The 20,544-nt window shown below is 43.2% G+C and overlaps 4 protein-coding genes and 3 long non-coding RNA genes across 8 annotated transcripts in view; 3 read left to right on the top strand and 4 right to left on the bottom strand.

The window, feature by feature from the left end:
- Window positions 1-42, top strand: part of fam114a2 (family with sequence similarity 114 member A2) — a 22,951-nt gene extending 22,909 nt beyond the window's left edge. The window contains exon 9 of the mRNA XM_034607448.1: window positions 38-42. Coding sequence (XP_034463339.1) covers window positions 38-42 — 5 coding nt within the window. The remainder of the gene's footprint in view (window positions 1-37) is intronic.
- Window positions 43-446: 404 nt separating this feature from the next.
- Window positions 447-2,121, bottom strand: LOC117774793 (tripartite motif-containing protein 16-like; the record flags this gene model as incomplete). The annotated part of the gene is given in 2 exon segments (XM_034607447.1): window positions 447-890; window positions 892-2,121. Coding segments are annotated over 2 exon segments (1,674 nt in total), but the record flags the coding sequence as incomplete, so codon positions are not given.
- A 2,551-nt stretch (window positions 2,122-4,672) lies between these two features.
- On the top strand, window positions 4,673-20,421 carry LOC117774981. 2 transcript variants are annotated; one of them, XR_004616148.1, is made up of 3 exons: window positions 4,673-4,952; window positions 5,090-5,478; window positions 20,323-20,421. It is a non-coding gene; the product is annotated as an uncharacterized LOC117774981 (long non-coding RNA). The 2 variants fall into 2 exon arrangements; XR_004616147.1 differs by lacking the exon at window positions 20,323-20,421 and having other exon boundaries at window positions 5,090-5,577.
- LOC117774985 lies at window positions 5,751-6,465 on the bottom strand. The gene is made up of 2 exons (XR_004616152.1): window positions 6,091-6,465; window positions 5,751-6,053 (listed from the first exon to the last, which is right to left on the bottom strand). It is a non-coding gene; the product is annotated as an uncharacterized LOC117774985 (long non-coding RNA).
- Window positions 7,519-9,291, bottom strand: LOC117774978 (tripartite motif-containing protein 16-like). The gene has a single exon (XM_034607752.1). It carries the CDS (start codon window positions 9,289-9,291, stop codon window positions 7,615-7,617), a length of 1,677 nt encoding a protein of 558 aa, XP_034463643.1. The 3' UTR covers window positions 7,519-7,614.
- On the top strand, window positions 12,088-13,872 carry LOC117774983. The gene is made up of 2 exons (XR_004616150.1): window positions 12,088-12,367; window positions 12,505-13,872. It is a non-coding gene; the product is annotated as an uncharacterized LOC117774983 (long non-coding RNA).
- On the bottom strand, window positions 14,981-16,707 carry LOC117774977 (tripartite motif-containing protein 16-like). Its single transcript, XM_034607751.1, has one exon. The coding sequence runs from the start codon at window positions 16,705-16,707 to the stop codon at window positions 15,031-15,033; it is 1,677 nt and encodes a 558-aa protein (XP_034463642.1). The 3' UTR covers window positions 14,981-15,030.
- Window positions 20,422-20,544: the final 123 nt, after the last annotated feature.

The following is a 20,544-nucleotide window of genomic DNA, read 5'->3' as shown; positions in this document are numbered from 1 at the left end:
GTCTTGTTTTCAACTTCCTTTAACTTCCCTGTTATAGGCTAACTTTTGCAAAAAAAAGTGTCAACATTTCCAAAATTCCTGAGCTTAACTTCCCATGGAAAGTTTCCAGAAAGTTACCGGAAATGTTCCGCCCCTTTGCAACACTATCAGGATCGATACAGGTTCTAAAACATCACACAACCTGATTTCTGCTTTGATTTAGAAAACAACAGCAACATTAGTTCTTTCAAACACATTCATGTCAGTGTAATTATAGATTTCTGTCTTTACAAAGTGAGAACTGAATATGTGTGATAAAGGAAGGTCAGTGTTTGATTGACAGCTGATCTCTGTGCAGAGCAGAAACGTCACCACGACGAACTTTGATCAACAAACATGGAGACAAAAGAAGTTCAAGATTTACACACAGAATCTAAATCACTGCTTTTAATGACTCGAGTCTATTTGAGTTTACAGAACTCAGCTGTGGCTCCAGGATAATAAACCCAAAGTCCAGCATAGAGAGGCTGAGTGAATGTGGTCTGGACTCTGTGGAGGAGAGTCATGGTGTCAGAGACTCTGTAGAAGGACAGAACACCTGCACTGGGATCCAGGTACACTCCTACTCTGGAGGACACAGGACCTGACACTGGAGTGTTGATGCTGTTGTAACGAAAGTTATAACTGTTTACATAACTAGATAATGACCAAGATTTATCATTGTATCCAAATCCACATTCACGTGAGTCTCCTGCTCTGCTGATATTCTTGTATGTGACTGCTACACTAACTGCTCTCACCCCCACCTCCACCTCCACCTCCCAGTAACAACGTCCAGTCAGACTCTCTCTACTCAGGACCTGAGTCCTAACAGTGAATCTGTCTGGGTGATTAGAATAAGACTGTTCTTTACTCCATACATGTTACTTTTCTGTTTCCCTCAGATAATAACAGATCTTTGTGTGCTGTGTTTGGATCCAGTGTGATTTCCTGTGAATATCTTAAGAAGTCAGCTCTGGTCTCTGGCTCTGGTTGTGGCAGTAAAACATCCACTTGAGACACAATCTGTAAAATCTCTGTCTCTGTCTCACTCAGAATGTCCTGTAGTCGACCTCTGACCTGGGACACAGCTGCTGTCACGTCCTCAAAGTACCTCAGAGGACGGATCCTGATGCTGGATGAGTGTGTAGATTCACTGAGTGGTGACAGTGAGGGGTAGTTGTGTAGAAACTGGTTGTGATCCTCTGTGTCTGAGAGCTGCTTCAGTTCATGGTCTTTCCTCTTCAGCTCAGTGATCTCCTGCTCCAGTCTCTCCTGAAGCTCTCTGACTCGACTCACTTCAGTTTCCTGCTGGGATCTGATCTGCTGCTTCACATCAGAGCTTCTTTTCTCCAGCAGACGGATCAGCTCAGTGAAGATCTTCTCACTGTCCTCCACTGCTTTATTAGCAGAACCATTGACGGCCTCCTCCTCCTGTTGAAGCAGCTTCACATCTTTCTCTGTGTCCTGGACTCTCTGCTGGATTGTTTGTCTCCTCAGCCCGAGCTCTCTCTGCCTCTCAGTCCTTTCTGCTGCAGCTGACACTGTGTCGTGGTCTTTATGTTCCTCCACAGAGCAGAGATAACAGATACACTGCTGATCAGTGCGGCAGAACATCTTCATCACCTCATCGTGACGAGAGCAGATGTTCTCCTGGAGCTTCTCCGAGGGCTCCACCAGCTTGTGCTTCTTAAATGGAGCTGACTGAAGATGAGGCTGGAGGTGTTTTTCACAATAAGAGGCCAAACAAACCAAACAGGACTTGAGAGCTTTCAGTTTCCTCCCAGTGCAGACATCACAGGCCACATCTTCAGGTCCAGCATAGCAGTGATCAGCAGGAGCAGCTTGGAGTCCAGTCTTCTTCAGCTCCTCCACTAAATCAGCTAACATGGTGCTTTTCCCCAGGACAGGCCTCGGTGTGAAGGTCTGTCTACACTGAGGGCAGCTGTAGCTTCCTCTCTCCTCCTCTTTGTCCCAGTGGGTGTTAATACAGCTCTTACAGTAGCTGTGTCCACAGCCAGTAGTCACCGGATCCTTCAGTAGATCCAGACAGATCGAACAGCAGAATCTTTCTCTGTCCCGTTGATTTTCTTGCTGCGCCATTTCAGCTGGTGCCAGAGACTGTAGAACAGTTTCACTTCCTCTGAACAGATACAGATCTCTGCTCCTCCCCCTCTCGTTCACTCCCTGCAGTGACTCATCTCCCACAGGTCACAGCTTGTTGTTCACTGGTTCTTACACTTACACGTCTGTGAAGGGAGGAGACACAGACACATCCTGACTGGGAGGAGCTGGTTGTGTTTGAGGAAGAAGTTGTTGGTGTTTCAGGATTTACTGCATTTCACAGCGGCCTGTTCCCACCTGGTGTTAAGAGGAGATTCAGTGAGAGGCAGAGTGTGTTTTACGAAGAATGAAAAACTAAAAAAGTCGAATAAAGGTTAAGTTAAGGTTAAGGTCGTCTTTAATGTCCCCGAGGGGCCATTTGGTTTGTAAACAGTAGTCACACACAACCCATACACATCATAACAATACATACATACACAAAAAGAGTCATTAGTCCTTTGTTAAAATACTAAAATATATTAAAATGCGTGTGTGACAAACACCAGGGCTACAGCTGGTTTAAAAGTCCGACCGCTGAGGAGACAACGGTCTGTCTGCCTGTCTGTCTGTGTGTCTGTCTGTCTGTCTGTCTGTCTGTCTGTCTGCCTGTCTCTCTCTCTCTCTCTCTCTCCCTCTCTCTCTCTCTCTCTCTCTCTCTCTCCCAGTGTGTCTGTGCAGCATGGCTGCTGCAGGTGGAGGCTTCGGCCTCCACAAACTAACACGCCGACACGGCATCAAACTGTGTCCGGCTGTGGACTGCTCGGTCGAAGAGGTCAGTCTGGCTGTAGGTGAGGTTGTTGGATATGATAGTGTGAAGTCTGCCTCACGAATGAACAGCGCTGTGGTGGTTTTTCTAGACAGTACAGACAAAAGCTAACCAGCTCCTGGAGAGTGGAGTTGTGATTCAGGGCTCCTTCACACCTGTGTGGTCCCTGGCTAATCCTGATAAAAAGGTCCTAATCTCTAATGTGTCCCCGTTCCTACAAAACGAGCTCTTAGAGAAAGAGCTGGCGAGACATGGACAGTTAATGTCCCCGATAAAAATGATCCCCATCTACTGTGAATCTCCGCATCTCAAACATGTCGTGTCTTTCAGGAGACACGTGTTCATGGTTCTGAAAAAGAATGAGGAAGAATTCAATTTGGTCTTCAGGTTTAAAATTGCGGAATCTATTTTTCACTTGATTTTCACCAGAGGGGGACTTTAAGATCCTTTCTTGCTTACTTAAAGCTGCATTATTTGATTATTACAAGAAATCTCGACAGCAGTAACAGAACCAAATCAACAAACTAAATCTATCTGAAACCTGCACAGAGCTGCAGAGTTGGGTGATAGTAATCAAATTGTAATCAATCGCAAAAGAAAATCAAAAATGTGCTCTGATGCAGGTTTCAGCTTCCGTTTGCAAACGAACTGTGTCGTATAAAGAGCAAAAATGAAAATCAAGAAACTTCAGACACTTACATCGATCATCAGTCTTGGATCTCCGGCCGCTGTGTTGACTGTAAGCTTTGCATAGCCATTGGCTGCGGTTAAGCCCTGCACCTCACCTGGATTCACCACCACTGCAACACCTTGTGCCGGAGTTTCATCTGGATTTGTGACTTCAATCTGCCATCAAGGAAACAAACAGCCAAACAATGAGAAATATTCACCTGTAACATCAAAGCATACAGTTAATCACATCTTATTAAGGGCAAACAAACTCATTACATCATTTTGTATGCAGTGTATGTACTGTGCAATAACAGACAGAACAGAACAATGGTGAATATTGCACAAATAGCACAAAACTAATTAGGGCCACTCAGATCTGGCAAACAGGAGCGGACTGCTCAAGTGCCATCATTCCACACAGGATGTGGGCTGGATGACAGTGGGACAGTGTCGGCCAAAACTATTTTGCTATGTGGGATTGGAATAGTTTACCTGTTGAATTGAGTAGTAATGATCTAATTTTTAAAATACAAACTCAAGACAACAACAGAAATAATAATAATAATAATAATAATTAAAAAGCCTTTTATCTAAAACACAACCCCCACCAACCCCACAATACATCCCAACTACCGATTATGCAACTAAATATGCAAATAACCATAAAATCTCACCAATTGACCTTTAATTTGAAGGAGACATCTTTGAGATCTGCTCTGCATCTGCCAATCGGCTTGTTGCTCCCTCGCTGCGAGCTAACCACTCAACAGGATCACGACTGTTTGCTGTCCTGGCTCCTAAATGGTGGGACGAGTTAATAATAATAATAATAATCATAATAATAATCATAATAATAATAATCCTTACAATTTCAATAGGGCCTCCCACTCTGTTCGGTGCTCGGGCCCTAATTAGTAAAACAACACGATATATATTTTTAGAATTATTCAATTTTTAAAAAACTAAAATTCCAGGCATAATTAAAGGCATATTTCACGTCGCTACTCATCCACGACTGTAGGTGGAGTAGAGCGCGTTTTCCGTCCAATCGTGCGACCGCCACTAGACACAAAGAAGAAGCGGGAGCACACGGAGAAAGACGAAGAAGAAGAAGAAGACGGCGGCGGTTAGCAGTTAGCATTTAGCTCCGCGGGTTACGTCGAGGACAGTCTCTGGTAAACTGGTGTTTTCATACTTTGATATTCTCCACCGTTAAACTCCGGAGTCTTTACTTGAACCACAGCATGTTCACAGAGAAGAATGTTGATTTTAATACAGTTAAAATAAGTTTTCGCACATTGTTGTTGTTGTGATTTGATCCAAACTCTGTGTTCCACAGTCCAATGAGAAGAGAGACGTCCTCAACCCGCTGATAACAGGCGTCTTCTTAGAGGTTTGTGTCGTGTTACCATAGCAACAACATCTTGCAGAGACATATCTGTGTTTATGTTGAAGATGTTCAGATTCCCCGGTTGGATTAATATCTGCGTGATGCTTCACGTTGACATGTGTTGTTCATTTTCCTCGCAGGCGTCCAACAGCGCCTCCTACATCCAGGATGCGTTCCAGCTCCTCATGCCCATCCTGGAGATTTCTCACATCCAGAGGACGGCTGACTCCGCGGAGCAGTGACCTCACGATGTCTCCTCCGCCCTCCAACGCCGCCCCGGCTCCAGGACTCTGTCACAGCCGATAACTGACACATCTGGAAAACTTTTAAAAAGTCGCCGTGTCAGTGTTTACTCTGTTTTCCAGCTCAGGACAAAATCAATTTCACGCCTGGGAGGAAAAAGTGTGTTCTTGTCAAACAGTGTTATAGTTTTTGTGCTTTGCAGGTTTATTTGTGAAGCACGTTACAAGGACTCGTTGCAACACTCGTTGTTGTGGAAGGGAAACAAAATGCGTTTATGATAAACAAGGTTCAACTTATGGTTCTTTTATTCCAACGTCTGCACTTTTTTCTGACAGAACCTGTCGTCTGGATTCTGCCTCAAAGAACAATCGACTTGTAAAATGTCCAACATGATGGAGACACCACTGGGAATTTGTTAAAAACAAACAAAGGTGTGTCTGAACTAAATAAATATTAACAGATGTATTTGGTTTTCTATGCAGATGTTTCTTAAATCATGTCATCCAATATATTTCCTTGTCCTGGAGCTGAAGGTTATTTTTCTTTGAGGACACAGAGAAGGACTGAAAGTTTAGTTTTAACATGTGTTAGTCAGGCCTCTGAGGGAAAAGACACTAGTGACAGCTTCGTGTGTTCAAATGACAAACACGTTCCTTTCAGACTTGTTCTGTTTAAAAGACGAGAAACTTGAGGTAAATGTTCCTGATTTAATCTGAACATCCACTAAAAGAACTTAAAGAGGCTCAGATCTTTATTTACACAGAAGAAATAGTATATAGATTCATTTCTTTTAAGAATTGTGCAACACTTTATTCTGCTAAAAACCTAAATTCCCCTCCCCATCTTCTCCTCGATTAAACTCTTTCCCCTCCGAGAGCTGGGACCTTGAGCACATCACTTTTAATCTCGTTAAAGAAAAGCAAAACATTGTGATTGATGCAATATCTAAGAGTATGTCACTGAGAGTCCTGCTTCTTATGTGACTAAACCTCTTGTAAATGTCCAATGTCCACCAGGAGAAATATCCATCTCTTCATTGTAATCTTATATTCAGAACTTCAGGTGTTTACGTATCCGACAGAGAAGCTTCTATCTGCTATGAAGATTATTATGATCGTCTCTTTTTTAGCAAGTTACCTTCAGGTGGATCGTTGGTTTTATATTAAACTGCATCAGCCGTGTGACGTGGACATGATGAGTGATCGTCTTTCAGCATCATACTGTACCCCAGGTGTTCGAGACTTTCAAATAAATGCTCTTTCACATGGGCCACATCTGTCATTTGTGTGTGTGAGTGTGTAAATTACAAGTTTAGTCGACTGAGGGTTTTTTGTTTGTTTTTCCTGATGGGAGATATATTTGTTCAGAACGTGTTTTACATCACGTAGTTCCATTCCTGCACTTATTTGAGTTATTCAAATGGTATTTTTCAGCAGCTGAACAAGTTTGAATTCAGGTTGATTTATTTACAAGTGACAATTCACATTAACTAACATGCAAACACAACAGAGACAAGATTAGAAGAAGACAATTTAAAGTCAGGAAGCAGAGTTTAAAACAAATTTCAAACAAAGTAAAGGATCAAAAAGAGAATAAAGGAAATAAAAAGGATAAATCTTCATGAAAGATAAGTTGAAGGATGAAGTAAAACAAATAATAAATGATAAAATTAGAATAGTATAAAACACAGTGATGTTGTAAAATAGTTTATTCAAAAGGCACAAAGTACAAAGAATAAGTAGAAAATTAGAGAAAAATCAAATTTAAAAATACATCCTACTCTCACGGCTGTAAAAGGTTAGCCTACTGTATACAAATGAACTTGGTATTAACATGAACATGGCTTCAGTGTAACAAGGAATCAACATGCTAGGTAATGACAAAGACGTTCAACAACAACACAAAGTCATAGGTTTACTTTTCTGGCAGACAATGTTCCCAACGAGCTGCATCCAGGGTCCAGCTGAGCTCGGCTCGCCTAGTCTTGTTTTCAACTTCCTTTAACTTCCCTGTTATAGGCTAACTTTTGCAAAAAAAAGTGTCAACATTTCCAAAATTCCTGAGCTTAACTTCACATGGAAAGTTTCCAGAAAGTTACCGGAAATGTTCCGCCCCTTTGCAACACTAATCAGGATCGATACAGGTTCTAAAACATCACACAACCTGATTTCTGCTTTGATTTAGAAAACAACAGCAACATTAGTTCTTTCAAACACATTCATGTCAGTGTAATTATAGATTTCTGTCTTTACAAAGTGAGAACTGAATATGTGTGATAAAGGAAGGTCAGTGTTTGATTGACAGCTGATCTCTGTGCGGAGCAGAAACGTCACCACGACGAACTTTGATCAACAAACATGGAGACAAAAGAAGTTAAAGATTTACACACAGAATCTAAATCACTGCTTTTAATGACTCGAGTCTATTTGAGTTTACAGAACTCAGCTGTGGCTCCAGGATAATAAACCCAAACTCCAGCATAGAGAGGCTGAGTGAATGTGGTCTGGACTCTGTGGAGGAGAGTCATGGTGTCAGAGACGCTGTAGAAGGACAGAACACCTGCACTGTGATCCAGGTACACTCCTACTCTGGAGGACAGAGGACCTGACACTGGAGTGTTGATGCTGTTGTAACGAAAGTTATAACTGTTTCTATCACAAGATAATGACCAAGATTTATCATTGAATCCAAATAAACATTCAAGTGAGTCTCCTGCTCTGCTGATATTCTTGTATGTGACTGCTAAACTAACTCCTCCTCTCCCCCCCACCTCCACCTCCCAGTAACAACGTCCAGTCAGACTCTCTCTACTCAGGACCTGACGCCAATCAGTGAATCTGTCTGGGTGATAAGAATAAGACTCTTCTTCACTCATACATGTTACTTTTCTGTTTCCCTCAGATAATAACAGCTCTTTGTTTACTGTGTTTGGATCCAGTGTGATTTCCTGTGAATATCTTAAGAAGTCAGCTCTGGTCTCTGGCTCTGGTTGTGGCAGTAAAACATCCACTTGAGACACAATCTGTAAAATCTCTGTCTCTGTCTCACTCAGAATGTCCTGTAGTCGACCTCTGACCTGGGACACAGCTGCTGTCACGTCCTCAAAGTTCCTCAGAGGACGGATCCTGATGCTGGATGAGTGTGTAGATTCACTGAGTGGTGACAGTGAGGGGTAGTTGTGTAGAAACTGGGTGTGATCCTCTGTGTCTGAGAGCTGCTTCAGTTCATGGTCTTTCCTCTTCAGCTCAGTGATCTCCTGCTCCAGTCTCTCCTGAAGCTCTCTGACTCGACTCACTTCAGTTTGCTGCTGGGATCTGATCTGCTGCTTCACATCAGAGCTTCTTTTCTCCAGCAGACGGATCAGCTCAGTGAAGATCTTCTCACTGTCCTCCACTGCTTTATCAGCAGAGCCATTGACGGCCTCCTCCTCCTGTTGAAGCAGCTTCACATCTTTCTCTGTGTCCTGGACTCTCTGCTGGATTGTTTGTCTCCTCAGCCCGAGCTCTCTCTGCCTCTCAGTCCTTTCTGCTGCAGCTGTTACTGTGTCGTGGTCTTTATGTTCATCCACAGAGCAGAGATAACAGATACACTGCTGATCAGTGCGGCAGAACATCTTCATCACCTCATCGTGACGAGAGCAGATGTTCTCCTGGAGCTTCTCCGAGGGCTCCACCAGCTTGTGCTTCTTAAATGGAGCTGACTGAAGATGACGCTGGAGGTGTTTTTCACAATAAGAGGCCAAACAAACCAAACAGGACTTGAGAGCTTTCAGTTTCCTCCCAGTGCAGACATCACAGGCCACATCTTCAGGTCCAGCATAGCAGTGATCAGCAGGAGCAGCTTGGAGTCCAGTCTTCTTCAGCTCCTCCACTAAATCAGCTAACATGGTGCTTTTCCCCAGGACAGGCCTCGGTGTGAAGGTCTGTCTACACTGAGGGCAGCTGTAGCTTCCTCTCTCCTCCTCTTTGTCCCAGTGGGTGTTAATACAGCTCTTACAGTAGCTGTGTCCACAGCCAGTAGTCACCGGATCCTTCAGTAGATCCAGACAGATCGAACAGCAGAATCTTTCTCTGTCCCGTTGATTTTCTTGCTGCGCCATTTCAGCTGGTGCCAGAGACTGTAGAACAGTTTCACTTCCTCTGAACAGATACAGATCTCTGCTCCTCCCCCTCTCGTTCACTCCCTGCAGTGACTCATCTCCCACAGGTCACAGCTTGTTGTTCACTGGTTCTTACACTTACACGTCTGTGAAGGGAGGAGACACAGACACATCCTGACTGGGAGGAGCTGGTTGTGTTTGAGGAAGAAGTTGTTGGTGTTTCAGGATTTACTGCATTTCACAGCGGCCTGTTCCCACCTGGTGTTAAGAGGAGATTCAGTGAGAGGCAGAGTGTGTTTTACGAAGAATGAAAAACTAAAAAAGTCGAATAAAGGTTAAGTTAAGGTTAAGGTCGTCTTTAATGTCCCCGAGGGGCCATTTGGTTTGTAAACAGTAGTCACACACAACCCATACACATCATAACAATACATACATACACAAAAAGAGTCATTAGTCCTTTGTTAAAATACTAAAATATATTAAAATGCGTGTGTGACAAACACCAGGGCTACAGCTGGTTTAAAAGTCCGACCGCTGAGGAGACAACGGTCTGTCTGCCTGTCTGTCTGTGTGTCTGTCTGTCTGTCTGTCTGTCTGCCTGTCTCTCTCTCTCTCTCTCTCTCTCTCTCTCTCCCTCTCTCTCTCTCTCTCTCTCTCTCTCTCTCTCTCTCTCTCTCTCTCCCTCTCTCTCTCTCTCTCTCTCTCTCTCTCTCTCTCTCTCTCCCTCTCTCTCTCTCTCTCTCTCTCTCTCTCTCCCTCTCTCTCTCTCTCTCTCTCTCTCCCTCTCTCTCTCTCTCTCTCTCTCTCCCTCTCTCTCTCTCTCTCTCTCTCTCTCTCTCCCTCTCTCTCTCTCTCTCTCTCTCTCTCTCTCTCTCTCTCTCTCTCTCTCTCTCTCCCTCTCTCTCTCTCTCTCTCTCTCTCTCTCCCAGTGTGTCTGTGCAGCATGGCTGCTGCAGGTGGAGGCTTCGGCCTCCACAAACTAACACGCCGACACGGCATCAAACTGTGACCGGCTGTGGACTGCTCGGTCGAAGAGGTCAGTCTGGCTGTAGGTGAGGTTGTTGGATATGATAGTGTGAAGTCTGCCTCACGAATGAACAGCGCTGTGGTGGTTTTTCTAGACAGTACAGACAAAGCTAACCAGCTCCTGGAGAGTGGAGTTGTGATTCAGGGCTCCTTCACACCTGTGTGGTCCCTGGCTAATCCTGATAAAAAGGTCCTAATCTCTAATGTGTCCCCGTTCCTACAAAACGAGCTCTTAGAGAAAGAGCTGGCGAGACATGGACAGTTAATGTCCCCGATAAAAATGATCCCCATCTACTGTGAATCTCCACATCTCAAACATGTCGTGTCTTTCAGGAGACACGTGTTCATGGTTCTGAAAAAGAATGAGGAAGAATTCAATTTGGTCTTCAGGTTTAAAATTGCGGAATCTATTTTTCACTTGATTTTCACCAGAGGGGGACTTTAAGATCCTTTCTTGCTTACTTAAAGCTGCATTATTTGATTATTACAAGAAATCTCGACAGCAGTAACAGAACCAAATCAACAAACTAAATCTATCTGAAACCTGCACAGAGCTGCAGAGTTGGGTGATAGTAATCAAATTGTAATCAATCGCAAAAGAAAATCAAAAATGTGCTCTGATGCAGGTTTCAGCTTCCGTTTGCAAACGAACTGTGTCGTATAAAGAGCAAAAATGAAAATCAAGAAACTTCAGACACTTACATCGATCATCAGTCTTGGATCTCCGGCCGCTGTGTTGACTGTAAGCTTTGCATAGCCATTGGCTGCGGTTAAGCCCTGCACCTCACCTGGATCCACCACCACTGCAACACCTTGTGCCGGAGTTTCATCTGGATTTGTGACTTCAATCTGCCATCAAGGAAACAAACAGCCAAACAATGAGAAATATTCACCTGTAATATCAAAGCATACAGTTAATCACATCTTATTAAGGGCAAACAAACTCATTACATCATTTTGTATGCAGTGTATGTACCGTGCAATAACAGACAGAACAGAACAATGGTGAATATTGCACAAATAGCACAAAACTAATTAGGGCCACTCAGATCTGGCAAACAGGAGCGGACTGCTCAAGTGCCATCATTCCACACAGGATGTGGGCTGGATGACAGTGGGACAGTGTCGGCCAAAACTATTTTGCTATGTGGGATTGGAATAGTTTACCTGTTGAATTGAGTAGTAATGATCTAATTTTTAAAATACAAACTCAAGACAACAACAGAAATAATAATAATAATTAAAAAGCCTTCTATCTAAAACACAACCCCCACCAACCCCACAATACATCCCAACTACCGATTATGCAACTAAATATGCAAATAACCATAAAATCTCACCAATTGACCTTTAATTTGAAGGAGACATCTTTGAGATCTGCTCTGCATCTGCCAATCGGCTTGTTGCTCCCTCGCTGCGAGCTAACCACTCAACAGGATCACGACTGTTTGCTGTCCTGGCTCCTAAATGGTGGAACGAGTTAATAATAATAATCATAATAATAATCATAATAATAATCCTTACAATTTCAATAGGGCCTCCCACTCTGTTTGGTGCTCGGGCCCTAATTAGTAAAACAACACGATATATATTTTTAGAATTATTCAATTTTTAAAAAACTAAAATTCCAGGCATAATTAAAGGCATATTTCACGTCGCTACTCATCCACGACTGTAGGTGGAGTAGAGCGCGTTTTCCGTCCAATCGTGCGACCGCCACTAGACACAAAGAAGAAGCGGGAGCACACGGAGAAAGACGAAGAAGAAGAAGAAGACGGCGGCGGTTAGCAGTTAGCATTTAGCTCCGCGGGTTACGTCGAGGACAGTCTCTGGTAAACTGGTGTTTTCATACTTTGATATTCTCCACCGTTAAACTCCGGAGTCTTTACTTGAACCACAGCATGTTCACAGAGAAGAATGTTGATTTTAATACAGTTAAAATAAGTTTTCGCACATTGTTGTTGTTGTGATTTGATCCAAACTCTGTGTTCCACAGTCCAATGAGAAGAGAGACGTCCTCAACCCGCTGATAACAGGCGTCTTCTTAGAGGTTTGTGTCGTGTTACCATAGCAACAACATCTTGCAGAGACATATCTGTGTTTATGTTGAAGATGTTCAGATTCCCCGGTTGGATTAATATCTGCGTGATGCTTCACGTTGACATGTGTTGTTCATTTTCCTCGCAGGCGTCCAACAGCGCCTCCTACATCCAGGATGCGTTCCAGCTCCTCATGCCCATCCTGGAGATTTCTCACATCCAGAGGACGGCTGACTCCGCGGAGCAGTGACCTCACGATGTCTCCTCCGCCCTCCAACGCCGCCCCGGCTCCAGGACTCTGTCACAGCCGATAACTGACACATCTGGAAAACTTTTAAAAAGTCGCCGTGTCAGTGTTTACTCTGTTTTCCAGCTCAGGACAAAATCAATTTCACGCCTGGGAGGAAAAAGTGTGTTCTTGTCAAACAGTGTTATAGTTTTTGTGCTTTGCAGGTTTATTTGTGAAGCACGTTACAAGGACTCGTTGCAACACTCGTTGTTGTGGAAGGGAAACAAAATGTGTTTATGATAAACAAGGTTCAACTTATGGTTCTTTTATTCCAACGTCTGCACTTTTTTCTGACAGAACCTGTCGTCTGGATTCTGCCTCAAAGAACAATCGACTTGTAAAATGTCCAACATGATGGAGACACCACTGGGAATTTGTTAAAAACAAACAAAGGTGTGTCTGAACTAAATAAATATTAACAGATGTATTTGGTTTTCTATGCAGATGTTTCTTAAATCATGTCATCCAATATATTTCCTTGTCCTGGAGCTGAAGGTTATTTTTCTTTGAGGACACAGAGAAGGACTGAAAGTTTAGTTTTAACATGTGTTAGTCAGGCCTCTGAGGGAAAAGACACTAGTGACAGCTTCGTGTGTTCAAATGACAAACACGTTCCTTTCAGACTTGTTCTGTTTAAAAGACGAGAAACTTGAGGGAAATGTTCCTGATTTAATCTGAACATCCACTAAAAGAACTTAAAGAGGCTCAGATCTTTATTTACACAGAAGAAATAGTATATAGATTCATTTCTTTTAAGAATTGTGCAACACTTTATTCTGCTAAAAACCTAAATTCCCCTCCCCATCTTCTCCTCGATTAAACTCTTTCCCCTCCGAGAGCTGGGACCTTGAGCACATCACTTTTAATCTCGTTAAAGAAAAGCAAAACATTGTGATTGATGCAATATCTAAGAGTATGTCACTGAGAGTCCTGCTTCTTATGTGACTAAACCTCTTGTAAATGTCCAATGTCCACCGGGAGAAATATCCATCTCTTCATTGTAATCTTATATTCAGAACTTCAGGTGTTTACGTATCCGACAGAGAAGCTTCTATCTGCTATGAAGATTATTATGATCGTCTCTTTTTTAGCAAGTTACCTTCAGGTGGATCGTTGGTTTTATATTAAACTGCATCAGCCGTGTGACGTGGACATGATGAGTGATCGTCTTTCAGCATCATACTGTACCCCAGGTGTTCGAGACTTTCAAATAAATGCTCTTTCACATGGGCCACATCTGTCATTTGTGTGTGTGAGTGTGTAAATTACAAGTTTAGTCGACACAAGGGGTTTTTGTTTGTTTTTCCTGATGGGAGATATATTTGTTCAGAACGTGTTTTACATCACGTAGTTCCATTCCTGCACTTATTTGAGTTATTCAAATGGTATTTTTCAGCAGCTGAACAAGTTTGAATTCAGGTTGATTTATTTACAAGTGACAATTCACATTAACTAACATGCAAACACAACAGAGACAAGATTAGAAGAAGACAATTTAAAGTCAGGAAGCAGAGTTTAAAACAAATTTCAAACAAAGTAAAGGATCAAAAAGAGAATAAAGGAAATAAAAAGGATAAATCTTCATGAAAGATAAGTTGAAGGATGAAGTAAAACAAATAATAAATGATAAAATTAGAATAGTATAAAACACAGTGATGTTGTAAAATAGTTTATTCAAAAGGCACAAAGTACAAAGAATAAGTAGAAAATTAGAGAAAAATCAAATTAAAAAATACATCCTACTCTCACTGCTGTAAAAGGTTAGCCTACTGTATACAAATGAACTTGGTATTAACATGAACATGGCTTCAGTGTAACAAGTAATCAACATGCGAGGTAATGACAAAGACGTTCAACAACAACACAAAGTCATAGGTTTACTTTTCTGGCAGACAATGTTCCCAACGAGCTGCATCCAGGGTCCAGCTGAGCTCGGCTCGCCTAGTCTTGTTTTCAACTTCCTTTAACTTCCCTGTTATAGGATAACTTTTGCAAAAAAAAGTGTCAACATTTCCAAAATTCCTGAGCTTAACTTCCCATGGAAAGTTTCCAGAAAGTTACCGGAAATGTTCCGCCCCTTTGCAACACTAATCAGGATCGATACAGGTTCTAAAACATCACACAACCTGATTTCTGCTTTGATTTAGAAAACAACAGCAACATTAGTTCTTTCAAACACATTCATGTCAGTGTAATTATAGATTTCTGTCTTTACAAAGTGAGAACTGAATATGTGTGATAAAGGAAGGTCAGTGTTTGATTGACAGCTGATCTCTGTGCGGAGCAGAAACGTCACCACGACGAACTTTGATCAACAAACATGGAGACAAAAGAAGTTCAAGATTTACACACAGAATCTAAATCACTGCTTTTAATGACTCGAGTCTATTTGAGTTTACAGAACTCAGCTGTGGCTCCAGGATAATAAACCCAAACTCCAGCATAGAGAGGCTGAGTGAATGTGGTCTGGACTCTGTGGAGGAGAGTCATGGTGTCAGAGACTCTGTAGAAGGACAGAACACCTGCACTGTGATCCAGGTACACTCCTACTCTGGAGGACACAGGACCTGACACTGGAGTCTCGATGCTGTTGTAACGAAAGATATAACTGTTTCTATAACAAGATAATGACCAAGATTTATCATTGTATCCAAATCTACATTCAAGTGAGTTTCCTGCTCTGCTGATATTCTTGTATGTGACTGCTAAACTTACTCCTCCTCTCCCCCCCACCTCCACCTCCCAGTAACAACGTCCAGTCAGACTCTCTCTACTCAGGACCTGAGGCCTATCAGTGAATCTGTCTGGGTGATTAGAATAAGACTGTTCTTTACTCATACATGTTACTTTTCTGTTTCCCTCAGATAATAACACATGTTTGTTTACTGTGTTTGGATCCAGTTTGATTTCCTGTGAATATCTTAAGAAGTCAGCTCTGGTCTCTGGCTCTGGTTGTGGCAGTAAAACATCCACTTGAGACACAATCTGTAAAATCTCTGTCTCTGTCTCACTCAGAATGTCCTGTAGTCGACCTCTGACCTGGGACACAGCTGCTGTCACGTCCTCAAAGTACCTCAGAGGACGGATCCTGATGCTGGATGAGTGTGTAGATCCACTGAGTGGTGACAGTGAGGGGTAGTTGTGTAGAAACTGGGTGTGATCCTCTGTGTCTGAGAGCTGCTTCAGTTCATGGTCTTTCCTCTTCAGCTCAGTGATCTCCTGCTCCAGTCTCTCCTGAAGCTCTCTGACTCGACTCACTTCAGTTTCCTGCTGGGATCTGATCTGCTGCTTCACATCAGAGCTTCTTTTCTCCAGCAGACGGATCAGCTCAGTGAAGATCTTCTCACTGTCCTCCACTGCTTTATCAGCAGAGCCATTGACGGCCTCCTCCTCCTGTTGAAGCAGCTTCACATCTTTCTCTGTGTCCTGGACTCTCTGCTGGATTGTTTGTCTCCTCAGCCCGAGCTCTCTCTGCCTCTCAGTCCTTTCTGCTGCAGCTGACACTGTGTCGTGGTCTTTATGTTCCTCCACAGAGCAGAGATAACAGATACACTGCTGATCAGTGCGGCAGAACATCTTCATCACCTCATCGTGACGAGAGCAGATGTTCTCCTGGAGCTTCTCCGAGGGCTCCACCAGCTTGTGCTTCTTCAATGGAGCTGACTGAAGATGACGCTGGAGGTGTTTTTCACAATAAGAGGCCAAACAAACCAAACAGGACTTGAGAGCTTTCAGTTTCCTCCCAGTGCAGACATCACAGGCCACATCTTCAGGTCCAGCATAGCAGTGATCAGCAGGAGCAGCTTGGAGTCCAGTCTTCTTCAGCTCCTCCAGTGAATCAGCTAACATGGTGTTTTTCCTCAGGACAGGCCTCGGTGTGAAGGTCTCTCTACACTGAGGGCAGCTGTAGCTTCCTCTCTCCTCCTCTTTGTCCCAGTGGGTGTTAATACAGCTCATACAGTAGCTGTGTCCACAGCCAGTAGTCACCGGATCCTTCAGTAGATCCAGACAGATCGAACAGCAGAATCTTTCTCTGTCCCGTTGATTTTCTTGCTGCGCCATTTCAGCTGGTGCCAGAGACTGTAGAACAGTTTCACTTCCTCTGAACAGATACAGATCTCTGCTCCTCCCCCTCTCGTTCACTCCCTGCAGTGACTCATCTCCCACAGGTCACAGCTTGTTGTTCACTGGTTCTTACACTTACACGTCTGTGAAGGGAGGAGACACAGACACATCCTGACTGGGAGGAGCTGGTTGTGTTTGAGGAAGAAGTTGTTGGTGTTTCAGGATTTACTGCATTTCACAGCGGCCTGTTCCCACCTGGTGTTAAGAGGAGATTCAGTGAGAGGCAGAGTGTGTTTTACGAAGAATGAAAAACTAAAAAAGTCGAATAAAGGTTAAGTTAAGGTTAAGGTCGTCTTTACTGTCCCCGAGGGGCCATTTGGTTTGTAAACAGTAGTCACACACAACCCATACACATCATAACAATACATACATACACAAAAAGAGTCATTAGTCCTTTGTTAAAATACTAAAATATATTAAAATGTGTGTGTGACAAACACCAGGGCTACAGCTGTTTTAAAAGTCTGACTGCTGAGGAGACAACGGTCTGTCTGCCTGTCTGTCTGTCTGTCTGTCTGTCTGTCTGTCTGTCTGTCTGTCTGCCTGTCTCTCTCTCTCTCTCTCTCTCTCTCTCTCTCTCTCTCTCTCTCTCTCTCTCTCTCTCTCCCGGTGTGTCTGTGCAGCATGGCTGCTGCAGGTGGAGGCTTCGGCCTCCACAAACTAACACGCCGACACGGCATCAAACTGTGTCCGGCTGTGGACTGCTCGGTCGAAGAGGTCAGTCTGGCTGTAGGTGAGGTTGTTGGATATGATAGTGTGAAGTCTGCCTCACGAATGAACAGCGCTGTGGTGGTTTTTCTAGACAGTACAGACAAAGCTAACCAGCTCCTGGAGAGTGGAGTTGTGATTCAGGGCTCCTTCACACCTGTGTGGTCCCTGGCTAATCCTGATAAAAAGGTCCTAATCTCTAATGTGTCCCCGTTCCTACAAAACGAGCTCTTAGAGAAAGAGCTGGCGAGACATGGACAGTTAATGTCCCCGATAAAAATGATCCCCATCTACTGTGAATCTCCACATCTCAAACATGTCGTGTCTTTCAGGAGACACGTGTTCATGGTTCTGAAAAAGAATGAGGAAGAATTCAATTTGGTCTTCAGGTTTAAAATTGCGGAATCTATTTTTCACTTGATTTTCACCAGAGGGGGACTTTAAGATCCTTTCTTGCTTACTTAAAGCTGCATTATTTGATTATTACAAGAAATCTCGACAGCAGTAACAGAACCAAATCAACAAACTAAATCTATCTGAAACCTGCACAGAGCTGCAGAGTTGGGTGATAGTAATCAAATTGTAATCAATCGCAAAAGAAAATCAAAAATGTGCTCTGATGCAGGTTTCAGCTTCCGTTTGCAAACGAACTGTGTCGTATAAAGAGCAAAAATGAAAATCAAGAAACTTCAGACACTTACATCGATCATCAGTCTTGGATCTCCGGCCGCTGTGTTGACTGTAAGCTTTGCATAGCCATTGGCTGCGGTTAAGCCCTGCACCTCACCTGGATTCACCACCACTGCAACACCTTGTGCCGGAGTTTCATCTGGATTTGTGACTTCAATCTGCCATCAAGGAAACAAACAGCCAAACAATGAGAAATATTCACCTGTAACATCAAAGCATACAGTTAATCACATCTTATTAAGGGCAAACAAACTCATTACATCATTTTGTATGCAGTGTATGTACTGTGCAATAACAGACAGAACAGAACAATGGTGAATATTGCACAAATAGCACAAAACTAATTAGGGCCACTCAGATCTGGCAAACAGGAGCGGACTGCTCAAGTGCCATCATTCCACACAGGATGTGGGCTGGATGACAGTGGGGCAGTGTCGGCCAAAACTATTTTGCTATGTGGGATTGGAATAGTTTACCTGTTGAATTGAGTAGTAATTATCTAATTTTTAAAATACAAACTCAAGACAACAGAAATAATAATAATAATAATAAATATAACTAGGGCTACGTTGTAGCACTAACGTGCCCGAGCTCATGCATTTTGAAGCCTGTTGCGGTTAGTGGAGAGAGCGATCAATGACCAAGCGCATGTCTCTGCGTTGCAAATGCGTTTTGGGGCTCTGATGTAGCGTGAGCAATTTTGTGTCAATTGGACAATGTTACAACAAATCAATTTTCACACTGATCAATAGGTGGCGCTATGACCCTGCACTGATATTAATATATGGAGCTGTTCAGGTCAGTATTGTGATCATAGGTCAGTAGTTCGGGGCCGGTTGGATAATGCAGAGGGGATTTACAAAGTACTTCCTGTTTCATGGTGAATCAGTAGGTGGCGCTATGACACTGAGGAAATATTGACACATAGAGCTGTTCAGGCTTGGACTATAATCATGTGACAGAAGTTTGGTGGTGATAGGACGATGCACAGTGGAGTTATGACAACATCGTCTCCTTTGGCGAAAGATGATCCTTCGCCGCACCTCAATGTTTACACGGTTTGAGGAAATGTCACGATTCTGACCGTGGTCCAATGACTTGTCTCAGCTCATTTGAGCTGTTTATTGTAAAGCAGCCAGGAGCAGTGCATCAAAGTATAAAACATGTCACTTCCTGTCGCCAGCAGGTGGCGCTGTGACGATGAGCATTTGTCCACCAGATGGTAGTGTTGTACTGTTGTTGTAGTGATTATGCCGCGGAGGGGGGGGGGGACCGGGAGAAACGGCTCCGAACCACGGCCACTAATCACGCACTACATTCCACGCCATCACGTGCAGCGCTGTCAGTATCACTACGCACAGACCGATCTGTTCAGGGCAAAAACTAAAAATCTCCATGTTGTTGAGATGACGTCATTTAAAGTTGATATGATCGAACGTGTAACGTCAAAAATAGGCGACTTCCTGTTGCGTTTTTCCATAACGCTCCGCCACAACGCCTTTTTTGTGCCGCAAAAAAGCCGCACTGTTGTTGTACTGTTCCTAGAAAAAAAAAAAAATGAAAAAAAAACATATATATAAAAAAATATACCACTAAAGCCAAAATGGTGGGCTTCCTGTTTGGTCATGTTGTTGTGATGACACTCATCTCAATATGAAGTTGATCTGATGAAAGCCCTGGGACAAGTTCGTCAAAGTAAAAATGTGGAATATGGCCAAAATGGCCACTAAATGCAAAATGGCGGGCTTCCTGTTGCGTTTTTCATAATGCCCCTTGAGACTTTTGTGTTTGTCTGGTCACGATACACCTGGGCTACGATTTTTGTGAAGATCGGTCAAAGGGAAACCTAGGGGCTGCGTTCCAGGGGGCGCTGTTGAGCCATTTTGCCACGCCCATTTCAAATTACTCCAGAATACGTAAATTTTCACCAATTTCTTATTTTCTGCAAAGTTTGGTAAGAAGTTGAGCATGTTGAAGCCTCAAAAAGCCAATTCATCTGGGTCACTATAATAAGAATAATCCTTACCATTTCAAGAGGGCCTCCCACCGTCGGTGCTCGGGCCCGAATAATTAAAAAGCCTTTTATGTAAAACACAACCCCCACCAACCCCACAATACATCCCAACTACCGATTATGCAACTATGATAAACAAGGTTCAACTTATGGTTCTTTTATTCCAACGTCTGCACTTTTTTCTGACAGAACCTGTCGTCTGGATTCTGCCTCAAAGAACAATCGACTTGTAAAATGTCCAACATGATGGAGACACCACTGGGAATTTGTTAAAAACAAACAAAGGTGTGTCTGAACTAAATAAATATGAACAGATGTATTTGGTTTTCTATGCAGATGTTTCTTAAATCATGTCATCCAAT

The sequence above is a fragment of the Hippoglossus hippoglossus genome, chromosome 14 (genome assembly GCF_009819705.1).
Source record: "Hippoglossus hippoglossus isolate fHipHip1 chromosome 14, fHipHip1.pri, whole genome shotgun sequence".
Classification (NCBI taxonomy): domain Eukaryota; kingdom Metazoa; phylum Chordata; class Actinopteri; order Pleuronectiformes; family Pleuronectidae; genus Hippoglossus; species Hippoglossus hippoglossus.
Note: the sequence above shows the minus strand (reverse complement) of the source record. Positions and strands in the feature narration are given on the sequence as shown.